We start from the raw sequence: 20730 nt of genomic DNA, 5'->3' as shown, positions 1-20730 counted from the left end.
GAGTGGAAGGAGACAGGCTTGGATCTCAACCCTGGTCACTAGGTGGAGCTGACCTCTGGGTGTCAGGAAGGGGGTGTGTGCAGTTGGGGAAAGCTGCGAGAGGGGCCTCGTCTCCAGGCCTTGGGGGAACCTTCCCAGGGGAGCAGAGGGAAAAGCCCTCAGATGTGAGGGCAATCAACCCCTGGCGGCTCTCTCCGAGTCCCTGCTACTGAGGACAGTGCAGAGGCCCACTCCTGGGCACCCCAGCCCTAGCCACTGCTTGCTGCTGTGGCGATGATGAGTTTGGGGGCCTGGGGTCGTTTTCCGACCTCTCTCAGAGCAGGGGCTGCCTCTCCGGGCATTGGTGTCGAGCCTTCCTGTTTGTGACTTGAGTTCCTGAGACTAGGCCTCTGGTGGACAGAGAGAGAGGACTGCAGTGCCGGCGCCTTGGGGATGTCATCGTTCCTCACAGACACACGGTGTGCCTCCTGCAGACCGCCTACTCCCTGGGTGCTGGCACTTCGTGAGCACTCCATGGAGGGCGTGCTTGGGGACAGTGGAAACTGGAACACACGAGTAATTTCAGGTGGTGAAAATGGTGAGAGGAGGGGCTGGGGCTCAGCAGGAGAGCGCTTGCCGAGAACGCGTGAGGCCCCAGGCTCCATCCTCAGCACCACCTGGTAGGTAGGTAGGTAGGTAGGAAATGTATTGTGTCCATCTATAGCTAAAAAGTCAAGGAAAGAAAAGTGGTAAGAAGAGCAAAGTTGCTGGTCCTTCTGTGAAGGGGTCAGGGAGGGCCTGTGGCCCGCCTGCAGAGGTGGCCCTTCAGAGAGCTGAGTGAAGTGGGGACCTGTTCATTTAGAGGACGAGGACCACACAAAGCCAGTTCTCTAAGGGAAACCACCTGTCCCTGCTCCCTATGTCTTTCTGCCACCTGTGCCTGCTCGTCATTCTGTCTCCCTGACATTTCATTCCCAGGAGAACATTTGAGCCCAGGAACATTGCGGTGACAGAGGAGCAGGAACCTGGTCAGACTGTGGGCTCCCGCCGGGGCCTTCTGCAGTGCACTTTGGTGCCTCCTGCTGAACGGCCACCACAGTGACCCCTGTCTCACTTGGTTGTGCTGTCCAGGCAGATGGCTAGCCTTGGTTCTGTCTCTGACTGGGCATGTTTGCCAAGTTGGGACCTTTGATCCTGTCATGGAGGCCACGGTGGCTGGCCTGGCCTGGCTACCCCTCGTTCCTCTGAATCACCTGGGGGGGCGGGGGCAGCGCTTTTTGTCCCGACTGTCCTGGAGAGGAATGGGGTCCAGGAAGGAGCTTTCCCTGGAACCCTGACATGCCCACTGCCTGAACCAGGTTCCAAGGACTGGGGAATACAGGGTGGCTGAGAAGCCCAGAGCTCCTTTCCTCGAGGGAGGAGGTGCCTTTGAGCCACACTGATCAGTGACAGGGAGGACTGGGGATGTGGTACTGTGGACAGATGGGTATTGAGGGTGTGGCAGGAATGAGGACCTCTAGCAAAATGGTGTGTCCCATGAGGTTGAGTCATCAAAGAGTAGAAGGGGACAGCATGGGGGCAGGGTCCAGCTGGGCAGAGAGGTACACACATCTCAGCCCTGTTGCCAGCTGCCGCTCCTCATGGTGGCACCAGCAAAGGAACCCACAGCTGGAGGGCCATGGGGGTCTCCTCAGTGTGGAAACAGTCCAGAGAGGCCGTGTTCCCACCTCAGCGATGTCTCCAGAGCCACTAAGTAGGCCAGGCGGGGCAGGGAAAGCAGACAGCACCCGTAGAAGACAGGACAGCTGAAGCCAGGAGGGTGTGGCCAGGCCCAGAGGCACCATCTGTAGCCAGCTCTGCCTGAGGCCGTTTCCCTAGCCTGGCTGCACCCTGCCACATTGCCGCATCTGCTCCTGCGCCTGGCACCGGGAGACGCCACCAAGAACTCCGAGGAAGCTTCCTTGGTGGTGATCTCTCTGCTCTTCTAGGGCAGATGGCCTCCCCCTCCCTGCACGCTCTGGGTATAGGCTGTGAAGTTGCTTGGCAGGCACCTGGGGGACTCTGGGCCGGGGCTCTAGCGAGCCCGGCGTTCCACCAGCACTCTGGCTCCTGGCCTGGAACCCAGTCCTGCGGCACAGTGGCACCCTTGAGGGGTCAGGCTCCCCTGCCTGTCCTGATGGCCACTCATGGTGCTGCCAGCTCGGCTCAGCAGGGTTTGTGGACGTCACCTGCCGAATGCCTCCTAACGTGTCTCCCCTCTCTGCATGTCTGATCTCGCACCTGTGCAGGCATGACAAGTGTGCTGATGTCGGCCATTGGACTCCCTGTGTGTCTTAGCCGCGCGCCCCAGCCTGCCAGCCCTCCCGCCTCCTGTTTGGCCTCTAAGAGCCACAGCTCAGTTAAGAGACTGAGGAGACAGGCCGTGAAAGGTAGCTCCTGTTCACAAATGCTCTCTGGCCTCTGCTCAGCCGCCTCCGAGTCTTGCTGCCTCTGGCTCTGCGCACCGGTTTCTTCTTTAACCTCCATGGCCCTTCTCCCTTCCTGTGGCCCTTCTCCCTGCCCTCGCTTGGCAGCAGAGGCAGCTGCTGGGTTCCTGGCATTCCCAGCACAGTCAAAGTGAGAGGGACTTTTCCATGAGGACCCTGTGACTTTGCAGACATCAAGGTGTGGATGAGGTGTGGCTTGGGATTTTGGCATGACTGTCTCTCCAGTGGGCCAGTGTGTGTATCAAGAAAGACCCTCAGGATAGCAGCCCAGGCTCACTGCCCATGTGGGCTCCCCTGGTGACCACTGTCCTGTTGGTCATGTGGCCAGGGCAGAAGGGGTTTCAGCCACAGAAGGTGCTGGGAATTTTAACGCGGTGTGCGTGGAGGAGTCTATGGTAGTAAGCTGTGCACTGTTCTAAGGCTGGACGGTGGCATGACAGATGGCCTTCACGTATCTCGGGTCCCCTGTGGACAGGGGCCTAGGCTGCGGCCCTGTCAGCCTGAGTTTCAGTCTTGGCTCTAGCCTGCACTAGCTTCATGACCTCACGCAGGTTTCTCCATTCATGAAGCTGCACGTCCTGCTGGGTGGGTTGAGAACGAGGAAGAACTGTGAAGTGCTGGGCACGCACTAACAGTGGCAGCCAGGTGTGGAGGGGGCCTGGGGAGAGAGCTGGCTTCGGGGTCCCGAGCCTAGTTCTGGGCTCTGTGCATGCTGCTCTCACCCTGCCTTGGTGCAGGTGGAACAGGGCAGGTGACTGGTGGCCTCCAGGGCACCCAGGTCACTTGGGAAGAACACAGGCTCTCACAGATCCTCTGGCCTCTGAGTTCAGGTGTGCCTCTCGTGGGGTCGACGGGCTCCTGGTCGGCCCCTTGTGAGAACTCTGGCTAATGGAAGCGTCCTCTAGCTCTGAAAGGCTGCCCGGGCGAGGTGGGCCACATGCTAGTCCTTGCAGAGGGGTCCCTGGCTCCCCGAGACTGGCTGAGCCACTAGACTTTTCTAGAACAGAAGACTCTCCTCAGTCTGAGCGGGGAGTCCCAGCCTCCTGGATGGCCTCCCTGTGCCGGTGTTGGTCTGGCTTTCTCACCATAGTGATTGGTGTGGTTCTGAAAGTCTATGCATGCATGGGGGTGTCAAAGGGGATTGTGGGAGGGCGATGGGCTGCTAAGTTGTGCATACGGGGTATGTGGCTGAGTATGGGGCACTTGGGTATATGGGGCATGTGGGGGTCTTTGTGTATGGGGTGTGGATGGATGCCGATGGGTATGTGGGGGGTACCTGTGGATGCATGTGCTTACACATGGGCATGTGGGTATGTATGGGGTACGTGCATGTGTGTGGGCACATGGTTTTGCGTGGGTGCACGTGGAAGCCTGCGGGTGCGTATGGGTATGGGTGTGTATGGGTGTGGTGCGTCCAGGTATGTGGGGGATCCCTTTGCTGGTGGCTCTTGTTCTCAGGTGGCAGCCCTGCTGCTTCACACCAGTGCTAGGTGGGGCTTCCCCATTTCTGATTGGGGGAGCTGAGACTCTGAGGTGATAGGCTGTGGTCACAGCATGAGAGTCAGTCAAGCCTGAGACCCCAGATTCCAGCCTTGCTCCTCCAGGCCACCTTCCCAAATAGTCATGACCCCTCTCTTCCTAAGTCTTTGAGGCCACAGGCTGAGGACCATGAGCTTGGGTTCAGACCAGGAGTCCCTTCCTTTCTGGACTCGGGGACCATGAACCCTAGTGTGACCTTGAGGCAGAATGGGGAACCCTGCTAGGGGTTTTCTTTAGGACTGTGCTGCTTCCCCCTGTCCTCCTTTTGCTCCTGCTGGGCTTGGCCACCCTTCTGAGTGTCACCATTGCCTGGAGAAGCTGGCTGTGCTGATGCTGCCACTGCTGGGCACTTGTGTCCCCCAGGCAGGACTGGGCACCGAGGGAGGTGGGGCATGTGCTCCAGGCAGCCAACCTGCATCTCCCTGCATCCCTGCTGAGTTGCTGAGCTTGGAGTTGAGTAGGCATGTGACTGAGACCCCCCCCAGTTCTGAGACAAGTGGTGTATAGCAACAGCTTCAGTGTGGCTGTCTGCAGTGTGCAGACCTGTAGGATGGCACATGGGCTGGGCCCTAGTGCATTTTCACACAAGAGTGGCGGAAGTGGAATAAACACTGCCAGAAGGTTCTCAGGAAGCTGCCCTTTGGGCCTTCTCAGAAGGGCCTGACGTGACTCGGGGAGTTGTGAGCTGCTGCTCTGTTTCTGCTCCTCTGCCTCCTCCAGGCCACACCGCCTGGCCAGGTTGGGCCTCGAGGGCGGCCTGGCTGGGGCCGTGGGGTGCCCTGCGCCTGCGCCGAGGCTTCCTGGCTTGCGTGCTAACCTTCTGTCTTGGCCCTCTAACGGTTCTTCCTGGCAGCTTGGACTTGGGCCCACCTTCCCTCCTCCCTGGCATTGCGCTCCTGCTTGGTTGCCCGGGACAGCGCTTACCTTCTCATCTCTTGCAGAAGGGGCTCCAAAGCCAGAGCCAGAGCAGGTGATCAGAAGCTACACTGAGGAGCTGAAGACACCCCCAGATGAGGTACGTGTCCTGCAAGTCACGCCTCTGCCAGTGAGAACGCACTTAGCTAAAGGGTCCCCAGCCCAGCCCATAGGGTACCCCTGGTTTCTCTGGGGCATGCGCCAGGCTCCATCTCGTCTCAGCTCCTGCCTCCTGAGGGAGGTGGGCGTTGTCAGGACAAGGCGGCCAGGGCTCCAGGGGCCTGCATCTTCCCACCTCACAGGAGAGCTGTGGGCCTGAGCTCCGCCCTCGGCACAGACCTGTGTGACCTAGGGCCACCCAGGGACAGGGGCCCAGAGATGAGCCTGGACATGTCTGCCCTACTCCTCAGGTTGGCACTGGTGCAGGAGTGAGATGGCCTGTCCAGGTGACCCTGCCCCTCTGACTGTTGAGAGTGTGGTCAGGTTCCTGTACGTAGTAGGCCACCAAGCCTGTTACAGCCACAGTGGAACCCAAACCCCATTCTGCTGAGCTATGTCTTGGGGCCCTGGCATGACTTTCTTCTGATGCTAATAGAGAGTCTTAGAGGTACTGGAGAGGGGTTAAAGGTCAAGCTTGCCAGGCTGGGCACAGTGGTGCACATCTGAAATCCCAGGAACTTGAGAGGCTGAGGCAGGAGGATCACCAGTTCAAAGCCAGCCTCAGCAACTTAGTGAGGTTCTTTCTCTAAATAAAAAAATGTAAAAAAGGACATCTGGGGCTGTGACTCAGTGGTGGAGCGCTTCCCTAGTATGTGTGAGGTACTGGGTTCGATTCTCGGCACTACATAAAAAAAAATATTGTGTCCATTAACAGATAAAAAATATTTTTAAAAATATAGATATATATGTGGGCTGGGGATGTGGCTTAGGGTTCTATCCTTGGTACCAAGAAAACAAACAGCTCTTCAGCAGGCCCTGCCTCACAGGGTCCTCTGCTCCCGAGCGCAGAGGTCAAGACCTGGCCCTGGCCCTGGCCTGGTCTCACCTCCTGCCCGTGCTTGCCTGGTGCCCCTGAAGCTGCACGTGGTGTTCCATGTTTTAGGAAATTCCTGCTTGTCCATCTCACGGTTTCTGGTTCCTTGTGAAAGCCAGCTCCAGAGGCTTCCTCCTCTTCTGTCCTCCCCATCTGGCTATTCCCATTGTCCAAGCTCTGGTCAGCCCTTCATGGCCCAGGTTGCAGTGACTTCTGTGTTCCCAGCCTTTGGAACAGATGCCCCCCAGCCTGATTGTGAACACGGTTGTGGCGTCTGCACCTTTCCCTCTCAGCCTGGCTTCGGTGGCCTGGCCAGCTGTGGTGAGCTGGCCCTGTTTGCTCCCCTGCAGGACTGCATCATCTGCATGGAGAAACTGTCTGCATTGTCTGGGTACGGCGACGTGACCGACAGCCAGACCCTGGGGCCCACGGCCGCGGGCCGCCTCACCAAGTGCAGCCACGCCTTCCACCTGCTGTGCCTGCTGGCCATGTACTGCAACGGGAACAAGGTGTCCACAGTGGCCAGGGGCGGGTGGAGGTGACCCGCTCCCAGACCTCCATCCCTGCATGCTGCCACGGAGCAGGGTCTGGGCAGGGTAGGGTAGCAAGTGTGGAAAGACAGTCCAGGCCTGGAGCCGGCTTGCAGGCCATCTTGAAGGCCTGGCCAGCTGTCCTGGGCTTGCTATGTGCTTTAGGAAGGAAGCCATGGGGGCTGGGCGCCCAGCTCCTCTGGCGGGGTGCAGGGAGGGAGCCTGGCTCCTAGCAGCAGACCCGGCTCACCCCACCTACTTCCACGAACTCCACATTGTCCCTATGCCGTCTCTCTGCAGTCAAGTCTGTGCTTATGGTGAAAACAGGGAGGGGAACCTGCCCACGGTCACCTACTGGTGGTGCAGAGCCAGGCTCCTGGTTCAGGGTCCCTTGCCACTTTACAGGGGAAGGGTCCTGCTGAGGCCCTCAGTGGCGAACCTCTGGCTGCTGTTCCTGTGGAGGGTTTTAACCAGGGTGGGTAGAGGTTGGGAGGACAGTGACAGCCATTCGGGCCTGGCTGGGCCCTGTCTGCAGCGTCCCTGTCCAGCCTGCAGCATCCTGCATGCAGGTCATCAGATCAGTCGCAGGGTTTTCTGCTTGATTTCAAAGGAGATAGACTGGAGACTTGTTCCTGATTTTCCTGCCCAATGCCAGCCTCCCCAACTCCCCGCTTTAGTAAGAACTGCATGGTGAGTGTGGTGTAGAGCTTCCCTTTGACCATAAGCTGTTGGAATTCAGTTTCTGTGAGTGGAGGCTGCCTGGGGGCCCGGCGAGCCGTGCCACCCATCCCTGTGGCTTCTCCACCCACCTAGCAGTGGCCGACTGTCCAGGTGTGGCTGGTACCCGTGGCTCAGTCACTGCGTCTGCCTTGTCTCAGGACGGGAGCTTGCAGTGTCCTTCCTGCAAAACCATCTATGGGGAGAAGACTGGGACACAGCCACGGGGGAAGATGGAGGTGTTCAGGTTCCAGGTGTCGCTCCCTGGCCACGAGGACTGTGGGACAATACTCATAGTGTACAACATTCCTCACGGCATTCAGGTAAGGGGACCTACCACAGGAGAGCCTCTGGGGACTTTGCCCAAGTCGGTCACACCTAGGCACTGTTCTCCTGCCCCGCCCCAGGGATGGGGTGAGGGGATCCATGCTGCCAGCCCCAGGCTCCCCGCTGCCTGAGGCCAGAGCCAGGGAGGCAGGATGTGAAGGCAGCAGTGCTGAGGACTGGGGCTGTGGAAGAGAGGTGGCCCTCTGTCCTTCCCCAAGCCCAGGAGGCCTCCTAGAGACAAGTCATTCCACGTGGACTTGTGCTGGGCAGAGGATAAGGCAGACGAGCAGGAGGAACAGTGCAGGGGACCTGGGGAGCCCCCGGCAGGTTCCAAGGAGTGGGCCAGGCCCCTGTTCTTGAGAAGAACTCTGACCACTGAGCTGGGCTGGAAGTGGCAGGGTCGAGGCTGGATTTCAGGAATGCAAGCGCGAGGCCCCCGGGTCTCGGGAAAGCTGGAGAGGAGCCCTGACCTGCCCTGGGCCTGCCCTGGGCCGGGGCTGGTCTCAGTCTGGGGCAGGGGTGGTCGGAGCCAGATGGGGTCCTGCTTTGGTGGAGTCCTGCTCTTCTGGTCTCCTAACCTTGCACCCAAGCGGAGGGGATGGAGTTATAGGTGGTGCAGCCCTTGTGAGGGCAGAGAAGGGGGCCTGCCACTGCCCCCTCCTATGCCACTGCTCCAGCCAGTTCTTAGAGCCAGCTGCCACCCAGTGAGTAGGTAGAGGGTGTGGAGTAGTGCCTGCAGGGTCATAAAGAAGGGGCAGAGCAAGCCGGGGTCCAGAGGTCTCAGAGCAGAGGAGGGTCTGTCCTCGCTCTTGCAGGGCCCCAGTGTTGTCAAGGAGCGGTGGTGGTGTCAGGCAGATTGGCACGGCTCAAGGGAGGGCGAGCATGGGTGGGAGGCCACATTCGCTTTGGGCCTTTGAGGAGCCAGAGTCGTTTGGTCACTTCAGCACAAGAATGAACCTGCTGGGCGTGGTGGTGCACACCTGTAATCCCAGCAGCTTGGGAGGCTGAGGCAGGAGGATCACAAGTTTAAAGCCAGCCTCAGCAACTTAGCAAGGTACTTAGCAATTCAGCAGGCCCCTGTCTCTAAATAAAATATAAGCAGACTGGTGGTGTGGCTGAGTGGTTAAGCACCCCTGGGTTCAATCCTCAGTACAAACAAAATAAGAATGGACCTGGCCAGGAAGGTGGGGTGGGCCAGTGAGGCTGGGCTTGGCTTCCATGTCCTGTGAGCTTCTGCAGCTGGCCATGGGCCCTCCCACAGCACTCCCATTTTGTTGTCTGTTCCTCTTGCAGGGCCCTGAGCACCCCAACCCAGGAAAGCCATTTACCGCCAGAGGGTTTCCCCGCCAGTGCTACCTTCCGGACAATGTCCAGGGCCGCAAGGTAAAGACTCACCGCCCACCAGCGGCCACACAGAAGATGAGACCTGGGGTTGGACTGGCATGTTTGCCGCTCCTTTCCAAGGAATTGCTGAGGATCCAGGAAGAGACGGCCCGGCCTTCGCAGGGGTGCTCTGTAGGCAGGTGGCTGGGCCGTCCTGTCTGCACTGAGACCTGAGTAGGGACTTTGCAGGAAAAGCCTTCCAGGCAGATGGAACAGCTGGTATGGAGGATTCCAGATGGGCCCGAGGTGGGCAGGAGTCAGACCCTCAGGATGAGGCGGCTGAAGGCTGGGTCTGGCCGCCTCCAGGCCTGCCATGGGAGGGAGTTCTGAGGTCCAGTTTGAAAAGCTCTCCGGCTGCTGGGCAGGTGTGTACTGGACTCTCCGGTCCTTTATTTTTTCTGTGCTGGGAATCGAGGCTGGGACCTCATACGTGCTAGGCAAGTGCTCTATCACTGAGCTGCAGGCCAGCCTGGAGGCTGGGCTCTTCAGTGGCCAAGTGTGGAGGCCAAGGTCAGTGAGGAGGGAGGCAAGCAGCTCGCCTGGACAGACATTGGGAGGGCAGACTCGAGGTGGCTCCTGAGTTATGGCTGAGTGACCGTGTAGGAGGCAGTGCTGGCTGCCAGGGTGGGGAGGGCAGGGCCGGGCGCAGGCTGTCACATCAGTGGTCAGCGTTCTGGGGGTCCTGCTGATGGGATTCGGTGCTGGGCCTGGGTGAGTGCATCTCGGTTAGTGGAAGGGCAGGGCCCCGCGGGCCCCTCAGGCCTTCCCTTCTCCTCGGCAGGTCCTGGAGCTTTTGAAGGTGGCCTGGAGGAGGAGACTTATCTTCACAGTTGGGACGTCCAGCACTACGGGCGAGACGGACACAGTGGTGTGGAACGAGATCCACCACAAGACAGAGATGGACCGCAACGTGACAGGCCATGGCTACCCTGACCCCAACTACCTGCAGAATGTGCTGGCCGAGCTGGCCGCCCAGGGCGTGACCGAGGACTGCCTGGAGCAGCAGTGACCCCCAAGCCCCCGTGGCCATGTGGCAGCCGCCCAGCCCCATGGCTGCCTGGGCCGCCCCAGGGGGCGGGCAGGAATGTGCCTTTGCTGAGAGGGGCACACGGGTGCCAGGGGTGCAAGGAGCCAGGCTGGTGCCTGCCCTGCCCTCTCCTCCTAGCGGGGAGGGAGTTCTGTGGGAGTTGGGCCACCCTGGGGTGTTGTCCTTGTGGGGACCTGAGACGCAGCTACCTCAGTGCAGGGACGGGCCCTCCAGCCTTTGGAGGGCTACTCTGGGCCCCAGCACCCAGGCCTGGCGTGGGGTGAGTGCAGAGCACCCCTCCCCGGGCGAGGCAGGCGTGGGTTCTGAATCAGCTTCTCATACCTCAGATTTTGTTTGCAATAAAGGCCTTGTAGCCAAAGCCCACAGGCTTTGTGTTCCTAGTGGATGCGACTGTGTGGGGGAGATCTGGTTCCCACAAGTCCACTGCGCCACAGCAGGAGAGTGTCATGCCCGTTCAGCTCCCATCTGGTAAAGGACGGTCTGCGGGAGCTGGGGAGCCGGGGAACCCAGCACGCTGACCATTGAGCTTCCCTGCTGCCTTCCTCAGCTTGCAGCCCCGGCTCTGCAGAACCCCTCCTCCCACAGTGGCCCTGGTTTACAAAACTGCACAGGGCCAGGTGCAGATGAGGACACAGAGGGCCAAAGGTTCAGTGACTGGCTCAGGCAGAACACCAGCCAGGAAGCCTGAGGTCTTGACCCTTGTAGAGAAGGAACAGATAGCCCCAGTCAAGACCTCTGCTTCCCCAGTAGAAAGTCTGGGGCTGGGGATGCAGCTCAGTTTGTAGAGCGCTTGCCTTGCATGCGCAAGGCCCTGGGTTTGATTCCCCAGCCCTCTCCCACCCGCAAACCCCCCACCCCGCACCAAGCAGAGCCAGATATGACTGTGGTGGACTGGAGGCACTTCAGTCTTTGTGAGCCCTTTCTCTATTTAAAAACAATTAAGAGGGAGGGGGCTTGTGATCCCAGTTAACTCAGGAGCCTGAGGCAGTGAGGCAGCAGTTCAGGTTCAAGCCAGCCTGGGCAACTTTGGGAGACACTGTCTCAAAACAGCCGAGGCTCCCGTGTGCAGTGTGAGTTGAAATGCATTCTGCTGTCGGGTAATATTAATTGGAACAAATTTTAAAAATAAAGCCAGTCAAGGGTGTAGCTCAGTGGTAATGCACACATGGGTTCAGCCCCCCTTTCAGCAAAAATTCTACTTTACAAAACAGTACCAAGATGAATATGTTGATGCATTTAGAGGGTTTTCTTCTAAGGTTTACATTGGTTTTCCTTCTGATTTTGATTTTAAAAGAAAACATTTTTCTGGGCCCCTAAAAGTATCGTGAGCCCACAGTGCAATGATATGCGGGTATTTAGCTCTAGAGGAAGGGCAGTGTGGCCTGACAGACCCACAGCTGCGCTGGACACCACACCTCGTGGTTCCATGAGACTGTCTCAGCACAGGTGGGGTAGCACCCCAGATGTTCCTGCTCTCTCTGCCTTCCTAGTTTTTTTGTTTTGTTTTTGTGCTGGGAATTACGCCCCACAGCACTATACCACTGAGCTACATCCTGAGCCCTTTTTGTGCTGAGCCTGGCCTCAGGTAATCCTTCTGTCCCAGCCTCCCCAGTTGCTGGGATTAGGGGCACCGCAGACCCCTGACTCTGGTCCCTCAAGTCTTGGTACTTCACCAGTGAAGGACACAGAATTAGGATGGAGAACACGCGTGATTAGTGATAAGGGTCTCATCCAGGATATTTAAAGAACTCTCGGCACCTCAGATGGCAACAAAGTAACTCAATTTAAAAACGGACAGAATGCTTGCTTAGCAAGTATAAAGCCCTAGGTCCGATGGATTGCACTGCAAGCAAAGGAAAAAAAAAAAAAAAAAAAAGGCAGGCACAGTGGCACAGGCTTGCAATCCCAGCTGTTCAGGAGGTCGAGACAGGAGGATCACAAATTAAGAGGCCAGCCTTGGAACTTAATGAGGCTCTTATCTCAAAAAGGACTGGGGGACTAGTGTGTAGCGCAGTGGTAGAGCACTTGCCTAGCATGTGGGAGGCAACGGATTCGATTCTGAGCACTGCATGTAAATGAATAAAGGTCCATCGACAACTAAAACACTTTAACATGGGGGAAGGGCTGGGGATGAAACTCAGTGGTACAGTGCCCGGGTCCCATCCTCCAGAACAACAAAAGGAGAAGAAACCTGCAAAAGGTCAGCCGGCGTGTGAAAAGATGCCAGGGCCCTTGGTGGAGGAAGCGCTCGTCAATACCACCTCAAAACGAGCAGCTCGGACTGGGGAGATAGCTCAGTTGGTAGAGCACTTGTCTCACAAGCACAAGTCCCTGGGTTCAATCCCTAGCACTGCAAAAAAAAAAAAAAAAAAAAAAAAAGACCCAAAAAAATAAGAACTATTTTCATTGGCTGCACTCAGGACTCTAGTTTCTTTACACAGGGTCGCAGAGAGGGAAGGATGTTTTTTCTTCTCCCAAAAATGTGCTTGCCTGTCAAAACGAGCAGCTCGGGAGGCGCGGGGCACCCATCCAGTGCTGGTGGGAACGGAAAATGCAGCCGCTTGGGACGGGCAGTGCCGCCCCCAGGGACCTACCCAGGTTGAGATGACCAGAACACAGAAACAAGTCGCAAGTGTTCTTGGCCACGGTGTTTGTCGTAGCCCCAAAGTAGAAACACCCAAGTACCCTGCACCTGATGGACATTTATGTCTGCATGCGGTGGCCGACTAGCTTAAAAAGGACACCACGGATGCTGAGAGGAGCACATGGGGAGTGGCCCCATTGTCGTGGAATGCCCATGATAGGCAGGTTCATGGAGATGGAAAGATGAGTGGTGGTTAGAATGAGCCGGAAGGGAAGCGGCTGTTGAATGCAGAGCGCACACTTTTGGGGTTGTGGCACTTTGGGATCAGTGGCAATAGCTGCACAATGCCGTGCCTGTATTTAAAACCACTGAGCCGGGCACAGTGGCACAGGCCTGTAATCCCAGCAACTCTGGAGGCTGGGGCAGGAGCGTCACATGTTCAGGGTCAGCCTGGGCAATTTAGGGAGACCCTGTTTCAGAATAAAGAATAAAAAGGACGGGATTTAGGTCAGTGGAAAAGTGCCCCTGGGTTCAATCCTGAGTACCAAGAACAAAGCCACTGAGCTGTGAATTTTATAGTATATGAGTTATAGCTTAAAAGGCGTGGTGATGCTCACCTCTAATCCCACTGATTTGGGAGGCTGAGATGGGAGGATTGAAAGTCCCTGGCCAGTCTCAGCAACTCAGTAAGATCCTGTCTTAAAAAAGTGTGGGGGTGCTGGGAAGGTAGCTCAGTGGTAAGGCACCCCTGGGTTCATTCACCAGCAGCAAAGTGAAAAAAGAAAAAGCGAAATAAGTACCTGCAGGGAGTGAGAGAGATGGAGTGAACCAAACCACTACAGAGCTTGCCCGCAGTCGAGGGCTCTACAGTCCCTTCTGAGTCCAAGTTCCTCCTCTGGACAAGGGAAAGGGGGCCTCATGGCGGTCAGGGCCCAGAGAAGGCAGCAGGGCCAGGGAGGCTGCCTGGGGGCTGGAACGGGCAGGTTGGGGCTGCCCTGCCCTCTGCCCCCCACTACTTGCCTGGGTGGGGCTGGAGGACAGAGAAAAGGAAGCTCCTGGCACCCAGGGTGCAGGAATCTCAGGCATGTTGCCCTGAGTCCAGGTTTCCAGAGGCTGGGCCTTCCTCCCCAGCACTGGGAGGCTGGGTGGGACCCCCATTCCGACAGGGCTCTGGGGCGGCTGGGGGTCATCTGAGGCCCTGAGCCCAGCCAGCCCCCTCCCTCTGATGGGCTGGACTTCTGGAGGGAGGCTGGGGGAAACATTAACATTTACAGGTCTTTCCTGCCTTCGCTGGAAGCCTGACTAACCAGCTCCTCCGGGCCCAAGGTGCTGGGGGTGGGGTGCAGCAGGAGGCAGCCAGACCGGCCCCTGTGCTCGCTCCCGGGTGCTCCGGGTGCTGTGCTGGCTGTCATGGGGCTCCCCAAGAGGCAGCCTGGCCCTTGGCTGCTGCTGCTCCTGGTGCTGAGCTGGCTCCAATCCAGCCTGAGCCTGGGTGAGTCGGGGTCCTGGGGCGGATGCACCTGGCCAGACCCAGGGTGCTGGGGCACCTGCCGGGGAGATGAAACCCTGGGAGCCCAGCACCTTGGCTTGGGAGAGACAGTCTCCAGGTCGTGGACTCCAGGGTCCTCCTGCCAATCTGTGCTGCTCACTCTTGTCCCCATGGCTACAGAACTGATCCCCTACAAGCCGCAGGTAGCAGCCTGGGACCTGGAAGGGAAGGTCACAGCCACCACGTTCTCCCTGGAGCAGCCGCGCTGTGTTTTTGATGGGCATGCCAGCACCGTGGACACCATCTGGCTGGTGGTGGCCTTCAGCCACGGTGTGTGGTTCAGGCCCGGGGCCTGGGGAGAGGGGCGAGGGCCCAGGAGAGCTGCGGGGTCCTGGGAAGCCCTCCCCAGTACCCTCGGGTGGGTGGAGGGGGAGGTGAGGTGGGCCCTACCCCAGGAGCTCTCAGGATGGCAGAGTCTGCTTCGCATGAACCTCATAGGGAGGGGCTGCCTGGAGGGGCTGAGGGCTGGAGGCTGTGGCCGGGTGGCTGAGGGCAGTGGAGGCAGGAGGCAGGGAAAGGCCGTCTCTCCCTTCTTGCCTGTCACCTGCTATCCTTCAGCCTCCAGGGATTTCCAGAACCCGCAGACCCTAGCGGAGATCCCCGACTCCTCACGACTGCTGACCCATGGCCACTACATGACGTTGCCCCTGTCCCTGGACCAGCTGCCCTGTGAGGATTCGGTGGGTGTCCGTGGAAGTGTCCCCCTGCTGCGGGTGGGCAATGACTTCGGCTGCCGGCAGCAGCCCTACTGCAACGTCCCGCTCCCTGGTCCTGGCCCCTACAGGTGGGTGGTCCCGCTCGCCCTGCGGCCTGGGCTTGGGGAGGAGGAACTTCTGGGGAGCCGGGGTTGAGACCGGCCCCTCCCACCCCGCCCCACCCAGCTGCAGGGCAGTGGGTGCACAGGCCCCTCCCCTTGGCCTCAGTTTACCTCCCTGGAGGAGGGGGCAATAGTACCATCCCAGTTGGGCATCAGGCAGAAAGAAGCCTTTCCAGAGACCCCAGAGGGGGAGGTGGGCAGCAGGGCAGCCGGGATCTCAGTCAAGGTGAGTGTGTGTGGGGGGCAGTCCAGGCAGAAGAGATGGTTCCCATCCCCTTTTTCAGATGAAGAAGCTGAGGCACAGGCAGCCGAGTGGCCTGTTGCGGGTGGGGTGGAGCGTCTCCATCCCCCCTGCTTCCTCTGCCCTCTAGGCCACTCTCCAGGGCCCACCTTCCCCCCAGCATACCCGCTGGGCTTCCAGCCTTGCTCGGTGGGTCCCAAGAGCTCTAGGGTTCCCGCCACAGCCAAAACAGCAAGGCAGCTCCTCCAGTCTGCTCGGAACCCTCTGCAGCCTGGACTCTGAGCAGACCCTGCCCAGGACCCCCGCCTTTGCCCCTGGGTGCCTCTGTAAGAGGGGGCCGAAACCTTCCTGTCACTGCCCAGAGTCACTGCCCAGATGGATGGGGCTGCTGGTCAAGTCAGACGGCCAGAGAGGCCTCCGCAGGTCCCCCTGGCAGGGCCAGGCTGCCACTGGCACCCAGTGAGAAAAGGGCCCCGCCCAGCACAGGAGAGTTGCTGGGACTTGGCCAAAGGTGGTGGAGGCCTCTGGGTCTCACCCCTGCTCCCCCGCTGCTCCCTGTCCCTAGCGTGAAGTTCCTCCTGATGGACGCCAGTGGCTCACCCAAGGCTGAGACCGAGTGGTCCAATCCCATCACTCTCCACCAAGGTAGTCTTGGGGTGCCGTGGCTTCCGTCTACCCGGGGGAGCTCACCGGCCTCTGGGCCACCTGGTCATTTTCAGTTCACCGGCCTCCGGGCCACCTGGTCATTTTCTGCAGTCATTCCGGTCTCCCTCCCTGTTCCCGTGGGTGGGGCTGAAGTCAGGCCCAGCACCATCTGAGCCGTGTGCTGGGGTTGCCCATCAGCAGGGCACCGGCTCTGTCCACCTCTTGGATGCCCTGCTGGCTCGTCTTGGGCAGAAAGCGTCCTCTTATTATGGGAACCAGTCCTGGGCCTCCTTTCCTGGGCGTGAGGAGAAGGGGTTGGGCATGAAGGAGACCAGAGTCAGCATCAGGGCTGGCTGGGTGGGGGTGGAATGGAAGGTTCTAGGGGCTTCTCTGAGCAGGGCCCAGAGGGGTGAGCGTGGGCCACACAGCAAACTTAGCGTGTCCGGGAAGGGAGTTGTCTGGGTGATGGGCTACCAAGGCATTGGGGTGAGGGTCTTGTCATCTGAAGACCTTGAATGCTGGGTTCCAAGGAGCAGGGCAGTGACATGGTCAGTCCTGAGGTCTGCAGCAGTGTGGGGCCTGGGTAGGGCAGCCTAGCACTGAGATGGACAGATGGATGGGTGGGCTCAGGAGGCTGTCTGGGTTCAGAGGCATGAGGGTGGATGGGGAGGGAGGGAGGTGACAGAGTCCTGTGTGTGCAGGGAAGGCCCCAAGCTCCATCGACACGTGGCCTGGGCGGCGGAGTGGCTGTATGATCGTTATTGCCTCCATCCTCTCTACCCTAACGGGCCTCCTGCTCCTGGCCTTCCTAGCAGCCTCTACCATGCGCTTGTGAGTGGCAACACCCACGGGCCCCTCTCCCACCCAGAGCCCTTCTCTGTCCCTGTCCAGGCACCTGGGAGCCTCCCATTTACACTGTGCTTGGTCCTTGGCTCCTTCCGGGGAGGGTGCAAGAACAGCAGCCTGTGCCTGTCACCTGGGAGGCCGAGAGGATCCAGCAGGTCCCCTGAGGACAGGCCCTTCACTGTCCTCTGCCCAGGCCCCCCTCTCTCCTGGGCCTTATCTTCCCTCTGTGAGCTGCTGGGTGTCTTAGCAAACTGGTGCCAGCGCAGGTAGTCAGGGTGGTCACCTGGGAGAGGCAGGTCTTCAGCTGGTTCTGGAAGGGAGGGAGAGGGAGAGCAGGGGCTGCCACAGGCGAGCGTGCTGGGAGGGGAAGCAGGCCCCAAGCGGGCAGTCCCCTGCCCAAAAGGACATAGTGCCTCCTCCTCCTTTCCTGTCCAGCTCCAGCCTGTGGTGGCCCGAGGAGGTGCCCGAGCAGCTGCGGATCGGCTCCTTCATGGGGAAGCGTTACATGACCCACCACATCCCGCCCAGCGAGGCTGCCACGCTGCCTGTGGGCTGCGAGCCCGTCCTGGACCCCCTCCCCAGCCTCGGCCTGTAGCCTGGGGCTGGGGCCTGGGCTGTGGTGGGCAGGGGACAAATGCAGGGAGCTCATTCCACACCCCCATGTCTGCACACGCGCCCCTGTGGGGAATCCCAGGTCTAGCTACCCCAGGCATATGTAGGTGCTTGGGGGGGCCGTGGTCACAGCCTGACTGTGAGCGAGGCTGGAGGCAGGTGGACTGGCAAATTGATCCAGAGCTTGCAGATGCCAGGGGCCAACCTGCTGAGGGCCTTGCTCTGCCCTGGGTAGGGCATGGGCTGGGTCCATCCCAGGGCATATGAAGCCCCGGTCACCCTCTGTACGCCCATCAGCTGTGGCTGGGACGCAGCCTTCAGAGGCATCTCTGCTGTCTCTGAACACTGGCTGTTTCTGAGGGTGGGAGTCACCTGCCAGCAGGTCAGACAGCAAGGATGGACATTATGACTAGCCAGCTAGATTCCGGCCACCCCTCCAAACCCTTTTTCCCCCACAATGGCTCATGCACTCATCCACTCACCCCACATCCTTTATTGAGCATCTGTTGTATGTGACGCAGTGTTGACATGGGGACCCAGGCGAGCAGATCCTGATCTCAGGGATCTCCCTGCTCTGAACCTCAGACCACCGCGTGTCCAGAGGTGACCTGTTACTGTGGGGTGTCACGTCCTTCGTCCTTCACATGCTCTCGAGCTCACACACATCCTCAGTCAATCACCCTAGTGGATCCTCTGGGGTCCTGAAGACCCATCACGAGAAAGGTCGCACTGCAGACGCCCAAGTTTCCGCCCGCAGGGCTAGGGGTTCCCGCCATCGCCACACGGGGGCGCCGGCGCGCCGTGGCCAGGTAGCCACAGGGCCCGCGCGCATGCGTAGTTTTGTTCACACCCGCTTAAGCGATCTGTGGTCCTGTGGCTTCCTGGCCTCAACTGGCCAAGCCAGAGAACTTGCGGGCACAGTCCCGCGGGCCCCTGAGCGCCTACTCTGCAGGCCGAAGTCCACCCGGCCGCAGCGATTTCCTCAAGGGAGATGTTGAGGCTCGGTGACATTCTGTCCAGCGCTGCACACCGCCCTGTGTCCCCTGGGCTGCGCGCTCGGGCCCTGCCTGACCGAGGCTCCCAGCACAAAGGCCCTTGCCCGCCCCCTTTGGAGGTGAATAAATGTGGCCTGACTTCTCCATGACTGGAGTGACGCCTGTGCTGGCAATGGGACAGAAGCATGTGGCGCCAGCTCCCCGAGGACGTCCCTTGGGGTGTCCTATCTCTGAGGCCACAGAGAACCCCGCGAGCATTTCAGGGCCGGGCAGCAGCAGCGCATGCTGGGTTTGCGAATCCACTCAGCCATGTTCCCACCAGGCTCACCCTTCCGTGGAAAATCTTCGCTTGGAAGTGGGTGAATCCCTCATCTCCGAGGTCTGTCCCCCATGTTTCCTGCGCCCCACCAGCCACAGACCTCCGGGTTTAGACAGAAGCAGTGTTGTCTGCTGCCCTGGCGGCCTGGGAGGCATCTGGCCATGGAGCCAGCCCCTTTGGGAGACTACTTTGGAAACCCGGCTGCTGAGGAACCTCCTGGGAGAGGATTCTAGGCCTCCCTGTCCCCAGCCAGCTGTCTCACCTGCACTGGTCCTGGAAGGCAGGACAGGGAGGAAGACCAGCTGCTGGCATTTGCCAAGTGAAAAGATAAGCGAAGCCTCCCAGGGCTAAGGGTCAGCTGGGAGCAAGCATAGCCAGACTTTGTGCACCTGGGGCCTCCTGTGCCAGCCTCTGTGGATCCCAGGTGCGGCCCACGGCTTCCCCAGTGGGCTCACGGCCCTCCCTCCCTGCAGCCTCCCTGACCCTTCAAGGAGCTATTGTCAGCCACTCTGGCTTGACCACGGACACTACCCCATGCCAAACAGACATGGCAACAGCATGAGGTGAGGACTGAAGGACAGCCCAGGGAATCCAGGGGGATACTGGCCTCAGCTGAGGGTCAAGGGGGCTTCCTTGGGGTCACTTCCAAGCTGAGTTTTGAAGGGCAAATGGAAGTTAGTGGAGTAGAGAGGAGAAGCACGGAGAGGAGAGCGCCACTGGGAGAGGCCAGCTGTCCACCATGCAGTGGCGTGGGTGGTGTGGGGCAAGGGTGGCAAAGGACACTGAAGGACAGAAAGACACAGGCCTGAACCCGCAGGTGAAGGGGACCAGAAAGGAAGGGGTGGATCCCAGAAATACTCAGGTGGCTGTGAGGATCGAGGGGTGAGGGGGAGGAAGGAGGCCGTGCTGGGGTTCCGTTGAGGGGAAAGGCGTGAGCACAAAGCTGAACCCCATATGCTCCACGATGTGGTCACACCACCCCAGCAGACCGCAGGGACCCAGGGGACGCCATCCTGACAGCTGGAGGTCCCACAAGGACATTAGTAAATTGCTAATATTTTGCAAAGCCAGAAGCCTACCTTACCACAGCTGGAGGCCACCCTGGGAGGCCGCTTGACCCCACTGTTCGGACCCTGACTGTTCCCATCACCACACCAAAGCATCACAGAATCCCGGACCAGTGCCCACAGGCCCTGCCACCCTGGACCCCAGGGAGCTGGGCCAGAGCCTCCTGCCCCAGAGTCACGTACAAGAGGACCTGAGCCCAGCCCTCTCCAGCTTGGGACAGCCTTGGGCAAAACACAGAGAACGGGCCATGGCATTTTCAAGAGCCCTTTAGTAAGTGGTGTAAATATCCCCAGGACTGTATTTGAGGAAGCAGCCCTGTCCCTGTGAAGCCCCTTCGGAGAGTTAATGACTCAATGGTTAAAAACAGGAGCAGGTGAAAAGGAAGATCAGTGATGGGCGTGACTGTCAGATGACTCATCAGGCCCCAGATCCAGAGTCAGGACAGGCAGGCAGGGACAGGCCCCCTGGGACACCTCCCTCTCTCCCTCTGCTGTCGCCCCACTTCTACTGTCTCCACCATCTGTTTCCCTCATCCCCACTAGCCCAGGGCCAGCCGGCTGCCCTCGTGCTGCCATCCCCACTTCCACTCCTGACCCCCACACCCATTCCCCTCCCAGGATCCAGGGAAGCCATGTAACAAGCTGACCGTGTTGAGTCTTTGCTCGTGACTTTCAGGGACTTCCTGCTGCACGCACAGTCTAGGTTGGTCATCTCAGATTCAAGGGTCCCAGGTCTCATCCCTTGCTCCCTGTATACCAGACATACAGACCCTTGTTTAGCCTCTAGTGCCACAGGATCTTTGCACACATTTCCCTCTCTTTGTAAAACACTCCCACTTCATGCTGTATCCTCTGGTCCATTCCTCAGCTCCACTCCAGCACCTCTTCTTCAGGAAAGCCCTTCCTGACCCCTCGGCTTTCCTCGAGAGCTGTGCATTTTTCTCTCTCAGTAAGTTGTTTTAATTTTGTAAGTACACATTTAAAACAGAGCACTGTATCGCAGGGGGCGCAGGTGCTGGAAATTGCACCTGGGGCCTGGTACATGGTCAGTGCGCCCTCTCCCACTGACCCATGCCCCAGTCCTTAAACTGCAAGCCT

The 20730-nt window shown here is 59.2% G+C and overlaps 2 protein-coding genes across 7 annotated transcripts in view; both read left to right on the top strand.

The window, feature by feature from the left end:
• DTX2 (deltex E3 ubiquitin ligase 2) overlaps positions 1-10323 on the top strand; it is a 33218-nt gene extending 22895 nt beyond the window's left edge. For 2 of the 3 annotated variants that reach the window (XM_079120707.1, XM_079120705.1), the window contains 6 exons: positions 2268-2408; positions 4946-5019; positions 6303-6461; positions 7361-7522; positions 8820-8909; positions 9691-10323. In XM_079120707.1, coding sequence (XP_078976833.1) covers positions 2268-2408; positions 4946-5019; positions 6303-6461; positions 7361-7522; positions 8820-8909; positions 9691-9918 — 854 coding nt within the window. In that variant the 3' untranslated portion in view covers positions 9919-10323. The remainder of the gene's footprint in view (positions 1-2267; positions 2409-4945; positions 5020-6302; positions 6462-7360; positions 7523-8819; positions 8910-9690) is intronic. The other variant, XM_079120706.1, reaches the window with a different exon arrangement.
• Positions 10324-13319: 2996 nt separating this feature from the next.
• On the top strand, positions 13320-18395 carry UPK3B (uroplakin 3B). Of its 4 annotated transcripts, XM_079121325.1 has the most exons (6): positions 13650-14033; positions 14211-14360; positions 14649-14874; positions 15714-15793; positions 16495-16624; positions 17075-17354. In XM_079121325.1, the coding sequence occupies exons 1-6, from the start codon at positions 13952-13954 to the stop codon at positions 17232-17234; spliced, it is 828 nt and encodes a 275-aa protein (XP_078977451.1). In that variant the 5' UTR covers positions 13650-13951; the 3' UTR covers positions 17235-17354. The 4 variants fall into 4 exon arrangements, with proteins under 4 accessions (XP_078977450.1, XP_078977449.1, XP_078977448.1 ...); XM_079121323.1 differs by having other exon boundaries at positions 13439-14360; XM_079121322.1 differs by lacking the exon at positions 15714-15793 and having other exon boundaries at positions 13442-14033; positions 17075-18395.
• Positions 18396-20730: the final 2335 nt, after the last annotated feature.

Source organism: Sciurus vulgaris, assembly GCF_902686455.1.
Source record: "Sciurus vulgaris genome assembly, chromosome: 18".
Classification (NCBI taxonomy): Eukaryota; Metazoa; Chordata; class Mammalia; order Rodentia; family Sciuridae; genus Sciurus; species Sciurus vulgaris.
This window is presented reverse-complemented; position numbering and strand designations above follow the sequence as displayed.

What these genes read in the sequence shown, in the direction of transcription:
- UPK3B (XM_079121322.1), top strand. Translation starts at nt 13,952, where the DNA reads ATGGGGCTCCCCAAGAGGCAGCCTGGCCCTTGGCTGCTGCTGCTCCTG. An exon ending in GGTGGTGGCCTTCAGCCACG is followed by an intron (nt 14,361 to 14,648) that starts GTGTGTGGTTCA and finishes GCTATCCTTCAG; the next exon opens with CCTCCAGGGATTTCCAGAAC. An exon ending in GCAGCCTCTACCATGCGCTT is followed by an intron (nt 16,625 to 17,074) that starts GTGAGTGGCAAC and finishes TTTCCTGTCCAG; the next exon opens with CTCCAGCCTGTGGTGGCCCG.